Source organism: Dendrobates tinctorius, unplaced genomic scaffold, assembly GCF_039654945.1.
Source record: "Dendrobates tinctorius isolate UK_male_01 unplaced genomic scaffold, ASM3965494v1 ptg000043l, whole genome shotgun sequence".
NCBI lineage: Eukaryota > Metazoa > Chordata > Amphibia > Anura > Dendrobatidae > Dendrobates > Dendrobates tinctorius.
Window position 1 is genome coordinate 407,090 of NW_027361711.1, and position 19,592 is coordinate 426,681.

A 19,592-nucleotide genomic window follows, 5' to 3' on the forward strand; every position below is an offset into this window, starting at 1 on the left:
AGTACAACGGGGTCATTGTCCCGGTACCAGAGGGCGAAAAGGCTCAAGGATTTTATTCCAACCTGTTCGCGGTCCCCAAGAAGGACAGAACAGTAAGGCCGGTTCTGGACCTAAAGCTCCTAAACAGGTTCATCAGAGTCAGGCACTTTCGGATGGAATCCCTCCGGTCAGTGATATCAGCCATGGAGCAGGGAGAATATTTAGCCTCAATCGATGTTCAGGATGCCTAACTGCACATCCCTATTTTTCCCCCGCATCAAAAGTTCCTTCGGTTTGCAATCGATGGCCGGCATTTTCAATTTGTGGCTCTGCCATTCGGGTTAGCCACGGCTCCCAGGGTATTCACGAAGGTAATGGCGGTCGTTATGGCCATTCTTCATGCTCGAGGCATAGTGGTTTTGCCGTACTTAGACGACCTCTTGGTAAAGGGGCCGTCCTTTTAAGCATGCGAGGAGAATGTCAGCATCACGCTGGATACCCTATCTCGCCTAGGTTGGTTGGTCAATGGAAAAAAGTCATCTCTTATCCCAGCTCAGAGGATTCCATTCCTAGGGATGATTTTCGATACTTCCCGAGGGTTGGTAATTCTCCCTCAGGAAAAGGCTCGGGCGCTCCGGCAGGGAGTTCGGAGTCTCCAGCATCCAGGCCCTCACACGATTCGATTTGGGATGAGGGTTCTAGGGAGAATGGTAGCGGCAATAGAGGCAATTCCGTTTGCCCAATTTCATCTTCGGCCCCTGCAGCACGCTCTCTTGGCAGCGTGGGACAGGAGTCCGTTCTCCCTAGATCATCAGTGCAGGTTGTCCGTTCAGGTCCGACGAGTACTTCAATGGTGGACGCGCGACTCTTCTCTCCTTCAGGGGAAACCATTTCCTCCAGACCAATGGTTGGTGATCACAACCGACGCGAGTCTTCTCGGTTGGGGAGCAGTATTTCGTCATCACACGGCACAGGGGCAGTGGTCACCCCAGGAGGCTCATCTTCCGATCAACTTGTTGGAGATTCGAGCGGTGCGGTTGGCGTTGCAGCATTTTCAGCACTGGCTAGCAGGTCGCCCAGTCCAGGTCCAGTCAGACAACGCCACGGTAGTGGCGTACGTGAATCACCAGGGAGGCACGCGCAGCAAGGCAGCCATGCGCGAGATAGAGCATGTACTCCGTTGGGCCGAGAGGCACCACTCAGTAATCTCAGCAGTTCACATTCCAGGCGTGGAAAATTGGGCAGCAGATTTCCTGAGTCGGCAGGGTGTCATGGCCGGGGAATGGTCCCTGCATCCCGAGGTCTTCCAGCAGATTTGCCAATGGTGGGGGACTCCGGACGCGGACCTGATGGCCTCCAGGGAGAACGCCAAGGTGGGCATGTTTGTCGCCCGGTCCCAGGATCCGTGAGCAATCGCAGTGGATGCGTTGGTCTTTCCATGGGGCCAGTTTCGGCTCCCATACCTGTTTCCCCCTCTGCCTCTTCTACCGAGGGTCATCAGAAAGATCAAGATAGAGAGGGTCCCGGCAATTCTGCTGGCTCCAGACTGGCCCCGTCGAGCTTGGTACGCGGATCTAGTACAGCTCCTCGCAGACGTGCCATGGCGTCTACCAGAACGGCCAGACTTATTGTCCCAGGGGCCGATCTACCACCCGAACTTAGGGGCCCTGTGTTTGACGGCATGGCCATTGAATCCTGGATTCTGACCCAGGCGGGGTTTGGGCGTGAAGTGGTGGCTACAATGGTTAGCGCCCGGAAGCCGGCCTCGGCGAGGGTTTATCATAACACTTGGAAGATTTTCTTTCTCTGGTGTTGAGAGCATGGGGTTGCGCCTTTGTCCTTCTTGGTTCCCAACATCCTGGCTTTTCTGCAGTCAGGCCTAGACGCAGGTTTGGCCCCGAGTTCCCTGAGGAGACAGATATCGGCTTTGTCTGTCCTTTTCCAGCGAAATATCGCTACCAATATGCAGGTCAAGACATTCATTCAGGGGGTCTCTCACTTGGTGCCCCCCTTTAGAGTGCCCATAGACGCCTGGGACCTTAATCTGGTTCTGGGTGTCCTGCAGGAAGCTCCTTTTGAGCCGTTGCAGGAAGTCGCATTGTCATACCTTTCCAGGAAGGTCGTGTTTTTTTTGGTAGCCATAACTTCCATTAGGCGGGTCTCGGAATTGGCAGCCCTATCCTGTAGAGCTCCGTTTCTGACCTTTTTTAAGGATAAGGTAGTCCTTAGACCACCGCCGCCGTTTCTGCCGAAGGTTGTGTCCTCTTTCCATATTAATGAGGACATTGTTTTGCCTTCTTTTTGTCCAGCTCCGGTACACAGAGTTGAGAAGGCGCTCCACATGCTGGACCTAGTAAGGGCCCTCAGGAGGTATGTGTCAAGGACAGCACCTTTTCGCCAAACAGACTCGTTGTTTGTGATCCCCGAAGGGCGCAGGAAAGGGCTCGCAGCCTCACGGTCGACCATAGCCAGATGGATTCGCCTAACTATTCAAGTGGCTTACCGTATCAGAGGCACGCCGATTCCAACTGGAATAGGGGCGCACTCGACTCGGGCAGTGGGCACCTCTTGGGCGCTTCGGCGGAGCAGGTATGCAAGGCGGCGACCTGGTCAAGCCTGCACACGTTCTCGAAGCACTGCAATGTGCATACTCAGGCTTCGTCAGATGCGAGCCTGGGTAGGAAAATTCTCCAGGCAGCAGTGGCACACCTTTAAACAGGTGGGCATGCGGTTTGGATCGGTGAGTTGCTCCCACCCAGGGACTGCTTTAGGACGTCCCACAGTCTCTGTGTCCCCCAATGAGACGAAGGAGAAACATGGATTTTTGTGAGTACTCAGCGTAAAATCCTTTTCTCCGAGACGCTCATTGGGGGACACAGCACCCACCCTGACAGGATAGCAGGACTCTTCAGACCTACAGATGACTACCCATTCCTGCTACTACATGTGGGGACAAATGACACCGCAAGAAACGACCTGGAAACCATCTGCAGAGACTTTGAAGACTTAGGCAAGAAAGTGAAAGAACTGGGAGCGCAGGTGGTCTTCTCTTCCATCCTCCCAGAGGATGGCCATGGAACAAGGAGGTGGAATAAGATTCTGCAGGTGAACAACTGGCTACGTCGATGGTGCCGTCAGCAACGATTTGGATTTCTGGATCACGGAGTGAACTACTTATACGATGGACTACTTGCTATAGATGGGGTGCACCTTACGAAGACTGGAAAGCATGTATTTGGAAGTCGCCTTGCTACCCTTGTAAGGAGAGCTTTAAACTAGAACAACATGGGAAGGGAAGCAAAAGACCAGAAAAAGCCATACACCTGACAAATGCTATTGAGAACTCTGCTATTAGAAGTGGAAAGGAAGAACAAAGACGAAAGAATCTAATTAATAAAAATATTGGAGAAAGAGAAACCAATCACAAACTAAAATGTTTCAATACTAATGCACAAAGCATGGGCAACAAACAAGGAGAATTGGAACTACTAACACAGGAAAAGAAATATGATGTCATTGGAATCACTGAAACTTGGTGGGACAATACACATGATTGGAATACAAGACTAGAAGGATACAACTTATTTGCAAGAAACAGACTTGATAAACGAGGAGGGGGTGTCGCATTGTATGTTAGAAACACGTATATCTGCACAGAGATTGAAGCTTCAGAGACTGGGAGTTCTGTGGAAACTGTTTGGGTAAGAATACAAGGACAGAACATTGGAAAGGACACCATTGTAGGCATTTACTACAGGCCGCCTGTGCAAGCTGAAGATATGGATGAACTCTTTATGCATCAAATGGCCAAGTTCTCCAAAAAATATGACATAGTTGTCATGGGAGATTTCAACTATCCAGACATTTGTTGGGAATCTCTCTCAGGCAAAACTAACAGGTCAAGGAAATTCTTATCCTCTCTTGCTGACAACTTTATCTTCCAAAAGGTAAGGGAGAAAACAAGGGGAACTGCTACCTTGGATCTAATCCTTATAAACAGGGAGGAAATGGTTGAGGAGGTAAAAGTGGCTGGGACCCTAGGAGGTAGCGACCATGCTATTTTAGAATTTTGGATAACTAGAGGCGGAAGACCTGTGAAGACTCAGACGTCAAGGTTAGATTTCAGAAAGGCAGATTTTAAGGGATTCAGAAAGAGAATTGGAGGGATCCAATGGCTGGATATCCTAAAAGACAAAAATGTCCAGGAGGGATGGGAAATCTTGAAAAATGAAATTCTCAAAGCACAGTTGTTAACAATTCCGAAAAGAGGGAAGAATAGGAAGCATTTAAGGAAACCAGGATGGATGAACACAGAACTTAAGCACATGCTAAAAATGAAGAAAAAAATGTTTATAAAATGGAAAGAGGGAGGCATATCTAAAGAAGAATATAATGCTGTCTGCAGAACCTGCAGGGCACAAATCAGATTATCTAAAGCTGAAAATGAATTGAGGCTTGCAAGAGATGTCAAAAGCAATAATAAAGGATTTTGGGGATATGTCAAAAGTAAAAGAAAAGTCACAGATGCTATAGGATTTTTACAGGATGAAAATGATGAAATGGTAAGACAGGATGTTGAGAAGGCTGAACTTTTAAATTCCTATTTTGCATCTGTTTTCTCTCAGAAAGGAAATGTAACATCAACTGTTATTCACTGTCCTATTAAGGGAATAGAAGAATCCAGGATATCTATAAACAGAAAGATAGTGAGGAAACACTTAGCTAACCTAAATGAATTCAAGTCTCCAGGTCCAGATGAATTACACCCCAGAGTACAGAAGGAGATAGCAGAAGAAATTTTTGAACCCCTCTCCATAATCTTTGAAAATTCTTGGAGAACAGGAGAAGTGCCAGAAGACTGGAGAAGAGCAAATGTTATTCCTATCTTCAAAAAGCGGAAGATATACCTTTACACCCAGGCAACTATAGGCCGGTGAGTCTGACTTCTATACCAGGAAAGATCTTTGAACAAATTATTAAACAACATGTATGTCAATACCTGGATAAGAATGAAGTGATTAAACAGAGTCAGCATGGCTTTGTAACTAATAAGTCATGTCAGACTAACTTAATTTCCTTCTATGACGGTATCACTGATTGGGTGGATCAAGGAAATGCTGTAGATATAGTATATCTTGACTTCAGCAAAGCATTTGACAAAGTCTCTCATACAATCCTTATTGAAAAATTGAGTAAGTGTGGAATGGACAAGGCAACTGTTAGGTGGATTCATAACTGGCTTAGTGATCGGACCCAAAGAGTGGTCGTAATTGGCTGCACATCCAGTTGGAAGAATGTCTCAAGTGGGGTACCACAGGGCTCTGTCCTGAGCCCTGTATTGTTCAACATCTTTATCAACGATTTACATGAAGGAATTGAGGGTAAACTGATTAAATTTGCTGATGACACAAAGCTAGGAGGGATAGCTAATACTAGAGAAGAGAGAGAGAGGATTCAAAAAGATTTAAATAAACTGGAGAAGTGGGCAGCAACTAACAGAATGGTTTTTAACAGGGAGAAATGCAAAGTACTACATCTGGGCAATAAAAATGAAAAAAGCATATACAGAATGGGAGGAATAGGGCTAAGTGACAGCACATGTGAAAAAGACTTGGGTATACTAATAGATCACAGACTGAATATGAGTCAACAGTGTGATGCAGCAGCAAAAAAGGCAAATGCAATTCTAGGATGTATTAACAGAAGCATACAGTCTAGATCACGTGAAGTCATTATTTCCCTCTACTCCTCTTTGGTCAGACCTCATCTGGAATATTGTGTCCAGTTTTGGGCACCACATTTTAAAAAAGACATCAACAAACTGGAGCAAGTTCAGAAAAGAGCGACCAGAATGGTGACCGGTCTGCAAGCCCTGTCTTATGAGGAAAGGTTGCAGGATTTGGGAATGTTTAGTTTGCAAAAGAGAAGACTGAGAGGAGACTTAATAGCTGTCTACAAATATCTAAAGGGCTGTCACATTGTAGAAGGATCAACTTTATTCTCATTTGCACAAGGAAAGACTAGGAGCAATGGGATGAAGCTGAATGGGAGGAGACACAGATTAGATATTAGAAAAAACTTTTTGACAGTTAGAGTGATCAATGAGTGGAACAGGCTGCCACGAGAAGTGGTGAGTTCTCCTTCAATGGAAGTCTTCAAACAGAGGCTGGACAGACATCTGACTGGGATGATTTAGAGAATCCTGCTTTGAGCAGGGGGTTGGACCAGATGGCCCAGGAGGTCCCTTCCAACTCTACGATTCTATGATTCTATGATTCTACCCTGATAGCCAGTTGGCTCTTGTTTATTTGATTAGTATAATTCCTTGTTTAATGTAGGGTGGTCCTTTTTTCAGACATATGATTTTCTGCGTTAAGGCTAATTTATTGTTATGTTCTCCTACTGCTTTTGCACTAAACTGGTTTCCTCCCGCTATCGGGGCGAGGGTGTATGCGGCGGAGGAGGAGCTAAGTTGTCTCTTGTATACTTAGTGTCAGCCTCCAGACGGCAGTAGCACACACCCACAGTCTCTGTGTCCCCCAATGAGCGTCTCGGAGAAAAGGATTTTACGGTGAGTACTCACAAAAATCCATGTTTCTTGGGCCAATCCTGGCATATGTTATTGTGATGAACCCGCACCTCGCCACCTCACCTGACGTCATCAGACGGATCACGTAATTTGGTCTCCCCACTTTCACCAACGTGACTTTCCACATCCCCTAGGGACATGTAAGATCTGCTTGGAACCGTTTTACACAGATGCCCCTTGTCCACATGGGCCCAGGGAGGAACGGGGAGTGAGAGGATGTGGCCCACAAAGTCACTGACGTGTCACCACACTCGCTCACAACCCTGACAGGCCCCTTTCACTAGCACTAGTGAAACAGAGTGCTGCCAGCCCAGGAGGACTGCCACCAGCTCCTTGTTAGATATAAGCCCAATGTGGGATTGTATTGGGCCAGAAACCAGCCTCGGTAGCATGGAAAGTTAAATCGAGAAACGGATGTATGGATTCGTGGTTCGAGAAAATGGAGCAGCCCAAGGTTAAATTATATATTTTATCACCTTAAGGGCACACTAGACAATACACTATATACACGATGGTTATACATATTGTAGGACAAAAGATATAAGCAGATGGTTCATGTTAATTACTGGGTTGATCGACCATATGTGCGCTTAGCCACAGGGGGCATGGGCTTCCAGCTGGCTAATAGGTTCTTCACCGCACATTACTCGATGTGACCCCCCTTCCAAAGTGGACCGCATGCATAACAGAGAGGGACTACATGGTGTTACATTAGCCTTTATCTCCCTTGGGTCACTCCCCTCCTGCCCTCTGGGCTGAACCCAAATCCCCTCCCCTTGCCTCTAGCCACCAAAAACTCCAAAACCTAGGATGAGTCTTAACTCTTTAATGGACGATCATAGGGAGATGATTTTGCTGCCATCGCATCCAGCTGGGCTCTTGCTACTCATTGAGACTAAACAGATCAGGTTCCCATTAGCCATGCCACGTAAATCCCCTCTTTGTGGTGCCAGAACAAGCCCCCGGGAGACGTTCGCCATGTTTTGGAGATCTCAGAAATGTACATGATGTACGGCTAGGATGTTTAGTATCCTCATAACTCCTTATGGAATCTGGTGTCTAGGATGTTCTTTGGTAGCTTCTGGATGATTCTGCATTGCAAGCAAGCCCCTGTCCTGCTCTGAGCTGGCTGGCTCAAGGTGTGAGATTGATCATCAGAGGGGCTAGAAACATGATAAAGCTGCAGAAAGTGTTTTTTTTTGTAGGGCGACCAGGGCATGTGCCCATGTACTAGTTTCTACCGGAAAATTTACTGCTCTCGAGAAAGTTCTGTACAGAAGAAGATTAGGTAACCAATTTCTTTTACTGTGGCAAAAGTTTCCATGCAGCCCCAGTCTAGATGTTCAACACAGAAAAGTGGTTCTTGGCAGGAACTGCTGTACGATTATGCCTCAGGGATGGTGAGGGCTCAAAAGCTGAGCTTTGGTTTTCATCAGTTGGCATTTGTTGGGCCTGTCCCTCTTTCTGGTTCATCAGAAGTATTCAGGGAGAGGCGCAGCACTATGTTGTAATGTAACTTGGACTTTGGAAAATGATTCCTGTCATTGACATCAGTTCCTTATAGACTGATTGTTATTATAGGTCATGGGGAAATTGCTTATGTGGATGCATAGATGCATAGAGTGCAAGGTTTCACTGTCCTCCTTGCTGTACATGTAGCATATACATTCTCTACTGAAGTACTTTAAAGTTTTTGGCAATGCTTCTGGAACGTGTGGGCATTTATACCTAGGTAGGTGCCTTTTAGAGATGATCTTCTTGTGTTCAGGTTTCTGTTTACTACGCCTGTGGTTTTCTGATGGTAATTCCTATTTATATAGTTGTACATTTATACCATACCTGAGCGACATACACCTTCTGCAATTACCACCTGACACCTCCTTATATCCTTTCCTCCTTAATCCCTTACTATTTTTACATTTTTTTAAGTATCTTTTTTTTTTCTTCTCGTGGTGTTCACCAATTATTTATAGATCTTTGTTTTTGAAAGCTGAAATTATTGGTCTACGCCCGTCTTACTGTTTTTATATTTTTCGTACATCTTTACAACAAGCATAGTTGGCTGTAATCACGAAAATTCTTAATAATGAAAATAAAAACAAAAGCAGTATGTTGGCCTCACGCTTGTATGTGTCACGGTCCATGTACAAACCATGATGTACGTACTGTCTGCGGGTCTCCTGACCTTTTAGGCATATAGGAGGCCGTTGAGTTGGGGGTCGAGATCCTCGGCTGGTCTCTGCACGGACAGTGATGCATAGATATGTCAGATCTGCTCAATTGTAAAAAAGAGTGCATAAATAGAATTGTTTTTTCTTATATTACCCATCTGCAAGCTATGCCTTGTTCAGATCTATTTGCCTTTATTGGAAGCTACCTTTGTTATTTGAGTTCATCTTAATCTTATTTGTCAAATCCAGTGTAGTTTTAAGTCTTACTGTAAACTTTAGTTGTAATCAATCATCCTTGATGTTTTTTCTTACATTGCATGCAGCATATTCCTGTATATATCTTAGAATATATTGACAAAATGAGAATGCACAAAAAAGCATAATCAAGGCAGAAAAAGATTTACCAAAATTTTGTATAAAATTTGCCTAAATTGTTTTTCAACTTGCGTACATATTTGGTCTTTCACTACTGGTTTTCTAAAGCATGAGGAGTTTGTATAAAAAAGATGATAACTGTATATTTTGGCTTTGTTCACACACTGCGTTTTTGATGCTTTTGTTATTCTGCTGCCAAAATCTGCTCTTTTGGCAGTAAAACAGTATGTTCAAAATACTGTTTTTGCTGCATTTTTGCAGATTTTTTTGGGTCCATTTGTGCTTTTGTTTTTGTGGGTTTTTTTGCCCATTGCATGTGTATTTTGTCTACAATTTTTAACAAAATCTGTTTTATTCATCAAAAACTGTGAAAAATACAGCGATGCACTTTGTCATTGTTTTCTATGGGTGAAAGAATGCTGCAAAAAAGCTGAAAGAAGTGACATACTGCAGATTTAAAAAATGCTGCGGCTCTAAGGGTACCGTTACACCTAGCGATGCACCAGCGATCCCGACTAGCGATATGATGCGGTCAGGATCGCTGGTACATCGCTAGGTGGTCGCTAGTGAGCTGCCACACAGGCAGATCTCACCAGCGACATCGCTGGGGACGGGGGTCGTTACCTGTCAGACGAGGCGATCCTGCGTCCTCCTGCCCGGCTCCACGCGTCGCTCGTCGGTGCCACAGGAAGCCCAGCAGGAAGCTGACGACGAGAAATGATCCAGGAGCTTCTCGCGCGATCAGCGATAACCAGCGGGGGAGCCGGTCGGAGGTAAGTATCACATGCAGCGATATCGCTAGCAATATCGCTGCTACGTCACAAAATCTGTGACTTTACAGCGATATTGCTAGCGATATCACAGTGTGTAACGGGGGCTTAATAGGTTTTGTATTAATCCTCATCCCCATTCATTTCAGTGGAGCTGAGATGAAATACAAGACACAACCCTTGTGCCGGTGTGGTGGATTTCTGCAGAGAGCAGTTATAAGAATGAAAGAATGATGATCAAAACAATTGACTATTTGATATGAATTGTTTTTTATATAAACCCCACTGAAAAGTGTTAATGAGAGACAGATCTATGGAATATATTGGAAATACTGCAATACTGTGTCTGGACTATTAGTCTAAATTCACACTGGGTGTTATTGCTGCATTCTTTTTCTGCAGCAAAGCTTGATTTCTTGGCAGGAAAGAAGCTGTGGCAAAAAAGTAGCATAGATGATAGATAGATGGATAGATGAAAAGCTGGCAATTCAACAGTAAAATCACAGCAGTACCCGACATGATAGAATAGATTACATACAGTATATACACATAGAATAGATAAATAGTTGTCAGTGACAGTGTGTGTGCAGTTAACTGTACATGTATTTAATTATTAACCCCCTTACCTACAATTGACGTAATATTCCGTCCATGTGACCATGGACCTAATTACCATGGACGGAATATTACGTCATCGCGATCAGCGGCGCCCACGTGGTGAGCGCCGCTTATCGCGGCCGAGTGTCAGCTAATTATCATAGCTGACACCCGGCACAATGTGTCAGGGGCGGTCACGGACCGCCCCCGACACGTTAACCCCTTGCACACCGCGATCAAACGCGATCGCGGTGTACCGGGGGTTAAAGGGAAGCATCGGCAGGGAGGGGGCTCCCTCCGTGCTTCCCTGAGCCCCCCACGGCAGCGCAATGTGCAGCGCTGCTGCGGGGGGCTCTTTCCCTACAGGCCCCCGGATCCAAGATGGCGACGGGGGCCTTCGGGGGCCTGAGGAAGCTGGCTTCCTCAGTGCCTGCAAAGCGCAGGCATGAGGAAGTCTGCAGCAGTGCCTGTGACAGATCGCTGATCTGTCACAGTGATCTGTGATGTGACAGATCAGCGATCTGTCACAGGACAGCGATGTCCCACCTGGGACAAGGTAATAAAGTAAAAAAAAAAAAAAAAAAAGTGTTAAAAATAATTTTAAAAAAATCGCTAAATAAATCAGTAAAAAAAAAAAAAATATTCCCCAATAAATCCATTTTTTCAAAATAAAAAAAACAAAAACAATAAAAGTACACATATTTGGTATCGCCGCGTCCGTAATGACCTGCCCTATAAAACTGTCCCATTAGTTAACCCCTTTAGCGAACCCCTTAAAAAATAAAAATAAAAAACGAAGCAAAAAATAATGATTTATTATCATACCACCGAACAAAAAGTGCAATAACGTGCGATCAAAAAGACGCATATAAATATGCATGGTACCGCTGAAAACGTCATCTTGTCCCGCAAAAAACGATCCACCATACAGCATCATCCACAAAAAAATAAAAAAGTTATAGCTCGCAGAATAAAGCGATACAAAAATAATTATTTTTTATATAAAATAGTTTTCATTGCAAAAAACCGACAAAACATAAAAAAACGACATAAATGAGGCATCGCTGTAATCGTACTGACCCGAAGAATAAAACTGCTTTATCAATTTTACCGCACGCGGAACGGTGTAAACGCACCCCCCCAAAAGAAATTCATGAAACGCTGGTTTTTGTTCATTCTGCGTCCCAATAATCGGAATAAAAAGCGATCAAAAAATGTCACGTGCCCGAAAATGGTACCAATAAAAACGTCAACTCGTCCCGCAAAAAATAAGACCTCACATGACTCGGTGGGTCAAAATACGGAAAAATTATAGCTCACAATATGTGGTGATGCAAAAACTATTTTTACAATAAAAAGCGTCTTTTAGCGTGCGACAGCCGCCAAACATAAAAACCGCCATAAATCGTAAATCAAACCCCCCGTTATCACCCCCTTAGTTAGGGAAAAATAATAAAACTAAAAGAAAATGTATTTATTTCCATTTTCCCGCTAGGGTTAGGGTTAGGGTAGGGTTAGGGCTAGGGTTAGGGTTAGGGCTAGGGTTAGGGCTAGGGTTAGGGCTAGGGTTAGGGCTAGGATTAGGGCTAGGGCTCAGATTAGGGTTAGGGGTGTGTTGAGGTTCGGGTTGGAGTTATAATTGGGGGTTTCCACTGTTTGGGCACATCAGGTGCTCTCCAAAGGCAACATGGCGTCTGATCTCAATTCCAGCCAATTCTGCGTTGAAAAAGTCAAATGGTGCTCCTTCCCTTCCAAGCTCTGCCATGTGCCCAAACAGTGTTTTACCCCCACATGTAGGGTATCAGCCTACTCAGGACAAATTACAAAACAACTTTTGGGGTCCAATTTCTCCTGTTACCCTTAGGAAAATAAAAAATTGGGGGCAAAAATATAATTTTGCGGAAAAAAATGTTTTTTTTATTTTCACGCCCAGGCGTTATAAACTTCTGTGAAGCACTTGGGGGTTCAAAGTGCTCTCCACACATCTAGATAAGCTCGGTGGGGGGTCTAGTTTCCAAAATGGGGTCACTTGTGGGGAGTTTCAATAGTTTAGGTACATTAGGGGCTCTCCAAACGCATATGACACCCGCATACCAATCCATCAAAGTCTGCATTCCAAAACGTCACTACTTCCCTTCCGAGCCCCGACGTGTGCCCATACAGTAGTTTTCTCCCACATATGAGGTATCAGCGTACTCAGGACAAATTGGACAACAACTTTTGGGGTCCAATTTCTCCTGTTACCCTTGGGAAAATAAAAAAAATGGGGACTAAAAGATGATGTTTGTTGAAAAAATACGATATTTTTATTTTCACGCCCGGTCGTTATAAACTTCTGTGAAGCACTGGGGGGTTCAAAGTGCTCACCACACATCTAGATAAGTTCATTAGGGGGTCTAGTTTCCAAAATGGGGTCACTTGTGGGGGGTTTCCACTATTTAGGTACATCAGGGGCTCTCCAAACGCAACATGACACCCGCAGACCATTCCATCAAAGTCTGCATTCCAAAACGTCACTACTTCCCTTCCGAGCCCCGACGTGTGCCCATACAGTAGTTTTCTCCCACATATGAGGTAACAGCGTACTCAGGACAAATTGGACAACAACTTTTGGGGTCCAATTTCTCCTGTTACCCTTGGGAAAATAAAAAAATGGGGACTAAAAGATCATGTTTGTGGAAAAAATACGATTTTTTTATTTTCACGCCCGGACGTTATAAACTTCAGTGAAGCACTGGGGGGTTCAAAGTGCTCACCACACATCTAGATAAGTTCCTTGGGGGGTCTAGTTTCCAAAATGGTGTCATATGTGGGGGGTTTCTACTGTTTTGGTACATCAGGGGCTTTCCTAACGCGACATGGTGTCCGATCTCAATTCCAGCCAAAAACGTCAAATGGCGCTGCTTCCCTTCCGAGCTCTGCCATACGCCCAAATAGTGGTTTACCCCCACATGTGGGGTATCAGCGTACTCAGGATAAATTGCACAATATCTTTTAGGGTCCTGTTACTTTTGGAAAAATAAGAATTGAGGGTGAAAAGATCATTTTTGTGGAAAAAATATGATTTTTTAATTGTACTGCTGTACGTTATAAACTTCTGTGAAGCCCTTGGGGGTTCAAAGTTCTCACCACACATCTAGATAAGTTCCTTGGGGGGTCTAGATTCCAAAATGGTGTCATTTGTGGGGGGTTTCCACTGTTTTGGTACATCAGGGGTTTTCCAATCGCGACATGGTGTCCGATCTCAATTCTAGCCAAAAACGTCAAATGGCGCTGCTTCCCTTCCGAGCTCTGCTATGCGCCCAAATAGTCATTTACACCCACATATGGGGTATCAGCGTACTCAGGACAAATTGCACAATAACTTTTAGCGTCCTGTTACCCTTGGAAAAATAAAAATTGGGGGTGAAAAGATCATTTTTGTGGAAAAAATATGATTTTTTAATTGTACCGCTGTACGTTATAAACTTCTGTGAAGCCCTTGTGGGTTCAAAGTTCTCACCACATATCTAGATAAGTTCCTTGGGGGGTCTAGTTTCCAAAATGGGGTCACTTGGGGGGGTTTCCACTGTTTAGGTACATCAGGGGCTCGCCAAACGTGACATGGCGTCCGATCTGAATTCCAGCCAATTTTGCATTGAAAAAGTCAAACGGCGCTCCTTCCATTCTGAGCTCTGCCATGCGCCGAAACAGTGGTTCCCCCCCACATATCAGGTATCAGCGTACTCAGGACAAATTGCACAATAAGTCTTGCAGTCCAATTTCTCCTGTTACCCTTGGTAAAATAAAGAAAATTGAACCTGAAGTATTTTTTTTGTGAAAAAAAGTTAAATGTTCATTTTTTTTTTAATATTCAAAAAATTCCTGTGACGCACCTAAAGGGTTAATTAACTTCTTGAATGTGGTTTTAAGCACCTTAAGGGGTGCAGTTTTTAGAATGGTGTCACTTTTGGGTATTTTCTATCATATAGACCCCTCAAAGTGGCTTCAAATGTGAAGTGGTCCCTAAAAATAAAATGGTGTTGCAAAAATGAGAAATCGCTGGTCAATTTTTAACCCTTATAACTTCCTAACAAAAAAAAATTTTGGTTCCAAAACTGTGCTGATGTAAAGTAAACATGTGGGAAATGTTATGTATTAAGTTTTTTGTGTGCCGTATCGCTGTGATTTAAGGGCATAAAAATTCAAAGTTGGAAAATTGCGAAATTTTCAAAATTTTCGCCAAATTTCCGTTTTTTTCACAAATAAACGCAAGTTATTTGAATGCAATTTTACCACTAACATGAAGTACAATATGTCACGAGAAAACAATGTCAGAATCACCGGGATCCATAGAAGCGTTCCAGAGTTATGACCTCATAAAGGTACAGTGGTCAGAATTGTAAAAATTGGCCCGGTAGTTAACGTGCAAACCACCCTTGGTAGTGAAGGGGTTAAAAGATTATTTTTCTAAAAAATGACGTGGGCTCCTCTGAACTTTTCTTAACCAGCAGAGGGAAGGTCAATGGCTGGGGGCCGATGTTTATAGCCTGAGAAGGGGGTAATAGCTCTGGAGCTTCTCTTATTGTTAATGTCAGCTCACAGCTGTATACTTGGCCTTTACTGGCTATTAAAATGGGGGACCGCCCCCAAAAAATGTCGCAGGGTCCCCCTATAATTAATAACCAGCAAAGGATAGGCAAGCAGTTGTGACCTGATATTAATAGCCTAGGAAGGGGCCATGGATACTGACCCCCCCAGGCTAAAAACATCAGATCTCAGCTGCCCCAGAAAAGGTGCATCTATAAGATGTGACAATTCTGGCACTTCGCCATGCTCTTCCCACTTCCCCTGTAGAGGTGGCAAGTGAGGTGATAGTTGGGGAGGTTGATGTCACCTTTTTATTGTCAGGTGACATCAAGCCCCCAGATTAGTAATGGAGAGGCCTCAATAATAAGCCCCTATTACTAACCCTATAGTCCTATTGTATAAAAACATATATCCAGAATAAAGTCCTTAAATTGAACGAATGACAGACTCCTTTAATAAATCTTAATTAAATCATATTGCATCGCCCATTCCAGATACACCATTGTCTCCTGCAAGAGAATTAAAATAATCAACAATATTCCTCACTTGTCCACTGAAAAGATGATAATCCATTTGTCTCACGACGGGTCTAAAACAGGGCCCCAAACGCTCACATATTGCACCATCAATATTGAAGTTGTTCGATGCTTGTTTCCCGGTCTCTTTACTCCGGCTGATGAAGAATGATGGGTGCAGATAATCCTCCATACAGTATAATGCAGGTCCCATATAGTACATATAGTATAATGCACTGACCATTGTCTTTGATAGAGCATAAGCAGCTCCCCTCAAAGCATACTGCAGCACCACACAGTATAATGTAGTCCCCTCATTTAGCATAATGCAGCCCCCTCAGAGTATAATGCAACCCAATTAGAGTATAATTCAGTCCCACACACAGTATAATACAGCCACCTCAGAGTAGAATCATAGATCCAATCAGAGTATAATTGAACCCCCACACACAGTATAATTCAGCCCCCCCCACACACAGTATAATTCAGCCCCTCTACAAACACACAGTATAGTGCATCCCCCACACACTCACACAGTATAATTCAGCCCCCACACACACATGCATATTGTAATGCAGGCTCCCACACATGCACATTATAATGCAGGCCCCCCAACACACACACAGTATAATGCAGCCCCCCGTACACACAGTATAATGCAGCCCCCACACACACCGTATAATGCGGCCCTCACACACACACCGTATAATGCTGGACTCCCACTATCACAATATAATACAGCCCCCCCACAAATATATTATAATGCAGTCCCCCCACACACAGTATAATGCAGTGCCCCATAAACACAGTATAAGGCAGCCCTCACCCACACCGTATAATGCTGGACTCCCACTATCACAGTATAATACAGCCCCCCCCACAAACATATAATGCAGCCCCCCACACACAGTATAGTGCAGTCCCCCCACACACAGTATAATGCAGTGCCTACCCACTCATAGTAAAATGCAGCCCCCACACACACTATAATGCATATACACACACATATGCTATTTAACTTCTCTTCCTCATTCCCCTTCTGCTCTGGCTTCAGCAGAGCGTGTCATCAGCTCCACTGCTGGCACACGCTGAGTCGGTTGCAGAGGAGGAGTGATGGGAAAGGGAGTGTCATGTGACGCTCTCTCCTCCACCACTGCTTTCAACTGTATTGGCATCCATGATAAGTTGCATGTGGTGGGGGGGGGCGGCGCCAGACCCATCTTACGGTCCCCATAGTGGATGTGTGGTGTGCCGCTATTAGCGGCACACCACTGGCTGGGGGCCCCTAGAGGAGCAGCTGCCTGGTATGCCTGCCCCCAACGCCAGCCTTTCCTATAACCCGTCTGACATCCACTCTAGCGCCGTTAGAAATTTTGCCACAGTGCTCGCAATGACATCAGTTATTTGAAGTGAGTTCATTGGCTGTGAATTCCCATGACCTTTCTGACGACACCACGAGCGTGAGAACTTAGATGTAGCAGTAGCAGACTGAGATCACATCCTATTGTCCTTAACTTTTCTGCAGCAAAAACGCTGCAAAAAATTACACCTGCGTTTTTGGTGCGTTTTTCTACCACCCAAGTTAATGGGTGAAAAACATTGAAAAAACGCTGAAAAAAGTGACATGCTCTATGTAAAAAAACAAAGGAAAGCACAAAATACTGATGAGAGAAAAAGCAGTGTATGATGTTCATGAGATTTCTGAAATCTCATAGGCTATGCTGGTAGTGTAAAACGAAGCTGAAAATTAGCATAAAAACGCAGCAAAGTGCCCAGTGTGAACATAGCCTCACATCTATAGGCACCTTGGCTGCAGTACGCTGGAAATGATTGTCGAACAAAACCCCATTTATTTCTCTCCTTAGTTCATCTTGTCAAATGGTAAAAACCAATATTTGATTAGCTGCCCCAGGTTACGGCACATGTTCCACTGATGACGCCTCTGCAGAATGTCGGTATATGGACTTATTGTGTAAATTTGCACACGTAAAATTATCTTCTTGTGATTTTCTAGGAACGAGTCCAAGAGGATTTTTTTGCTCCTGAAAGAACACGTGCAGCAGGATGAGTAACAGCCATGGGCGTCCTTATTCCATATTCACAAATACGGATCCAGTAGACTGGAATGTTAACTTGAAACCAATTCAGTCTGATAAGTTCTTATCTCTTCTCCTGAGCATGGTTCCGCTAATGTGCCACAAAGGCCAGGAAGACAGACTGAAGAAAATCAATTGCTTGTCACCATCAGGACATGGTTTTAACCTCCGAGCTGACCAGCATCTTGAGTATCACCACTTCTCTGAGCCGAGCTATCTTGGAAATGCCCCACACTGCTCGAATATTTGCAGTACAAGCTATGACTATGACTCTTATGATTACTGTGAAGGGAGGGATGCCTCGGAATCAGATACAATGTTGCAGGATGGTAGGAATCCTGGAGATGGGGACACAGACGCCCTTCTTGAGGGGAGCAAAAAACTGCCAAAAGAATCCAGCTTTACCATGGCCCTCCAAATACTTGTGCCATTCCTGCTAGCAGGGTTCGGAACGGTGTCAGCTGGAATGGTTCTAGACATTGTACAGGTCTGTATATAAATGTTTTTTAATTTTTGAAACTTTGAAAAATTTACCAGAGCCTAAACTGGAATGTTCCTCTTTACAGATGTTTACTACATTTTACTGAATTGACTAGAATATGCCAAGAATCAATAGAATATGAGATTTCTATAGTATTTTTTCATTTATATTCAATTATTCTTCCAGTTGGTAATGTTTGATGTTTTTGTCAAAGGGTATTCCAGCTAGGTGCTACCTAACTTTGTAGACCAGGTCCTAAGACCCCTACTGGTCAGCATTTGGAAGCACAGAATGAGGTATGAGTTCAATAGAAAATGACTACTACTACTCAGATCCGATGTCTTATTCCCAAGATAATATGTAAATGAACTGTTGAGATATATGAGCCAGACACGGATCTCCCCGAGACTCCACCTTCAGAGATCATGTAACATGAAAGGGGGCATTACCAGTGTGAGACATGTAATAACTGACCGCCTGCTTTCCTTATCTACATGACTCACTCTGGTAATGCCCCCTTACATTTAAAATAAGCCCTGGAGGCAGGTTCTCAGGGACATCTTTGTCCAACCCCTAGATCTTAAATGGAACGTGTCACATGACAAGAAACGCTATTAACCTGCAAATGGAGATAACCTGCAGGTTAATAGAATTCTCAACCTGCCCCTCTGCCGGGAGGAAATTAATTTTACACTTCCCGGCAGCATTCGGCATTCAGTCACAGGATCGGCGCCGGCTCGAGTTCAGTCACTGCTTGTGTATAGAGGGAGGCGGCTGTAAATACGCCCCTGACTGATTGGTCTGCCTAGACCCTGGTCTGCCATTGCAAGGATGCCATTATAAGGATAATAATTGAAATATGCCAGAAATGAGCCAGAAGTGACCAGAAGGTATGCCAAAACTCTGTTTAAATACACCAAATTTCTTTCTGTCAGCTCCACACTTACTCTTACCATGCTGAAACATGGGCTAATGGTTTTGCCTCCATTACTCCTGACTCTCCTTCGCTATCCACAGACCCCAGCACCCTCTAATCAAGTAATAATCTCTCCTTCCCTCTTGCCCTCCACCTGACCTCCTCCGCTGACCTGCTCCTCAACTTCAGATCTCTCCTAACAACACACAAAACAAATTGCCCACTCTTCTCCTCCCGCCTGCTCTGCCTCTCTCTGCTTCTCCTCACTGCTGGCAACATATCTCCCAATCATGGATCCCCACAGCTCATACCTCCCAATTATTACCCCCGTTTATCACTCCCAATCCAAAAAAAATACCCAAAATCTTTTCAACCTCAAATCCGTGCCTTTGACGCCCACCACCCTGCTCTCTCTCTCTCTCTGGATCACTCTGGAATGCCCGCTCCGTCTGCAATAAACTCCATGTGATCCACGACCTCTTTACCTCTCGCAATTTTTCCTTCCTTGGTCTCACTGAAACATTGCTGACACCC

The 19,592-nt window shown here is 44.5% G+C and overlaps 1 protein-coding gene across 1 annotated transcript in view; it reads left to right on the top strand.

The window, feature by feature from the left end:
• The window catches only part of SLC41A2 (solute carrier family 41 member 2), a 157,303-nt gene that overhangs the window by 52,668 nt on the left and 85,043 nt on the right, over positions 1-19,592 (top strand). Inside the window, exon 2 of the mRNA XM_073575130.1 lies at positions 17,580-18,148. Within this exon, the coding sequence (XP_073431231.1) occupies positions 17,630-18,148 (519 nt within the window). The 5' untranslated portion in view covers positions 17,580-17,629. The remainder of the gene's footprint in view (positions 1-17,579; positions 18,149-19,592) is intronic.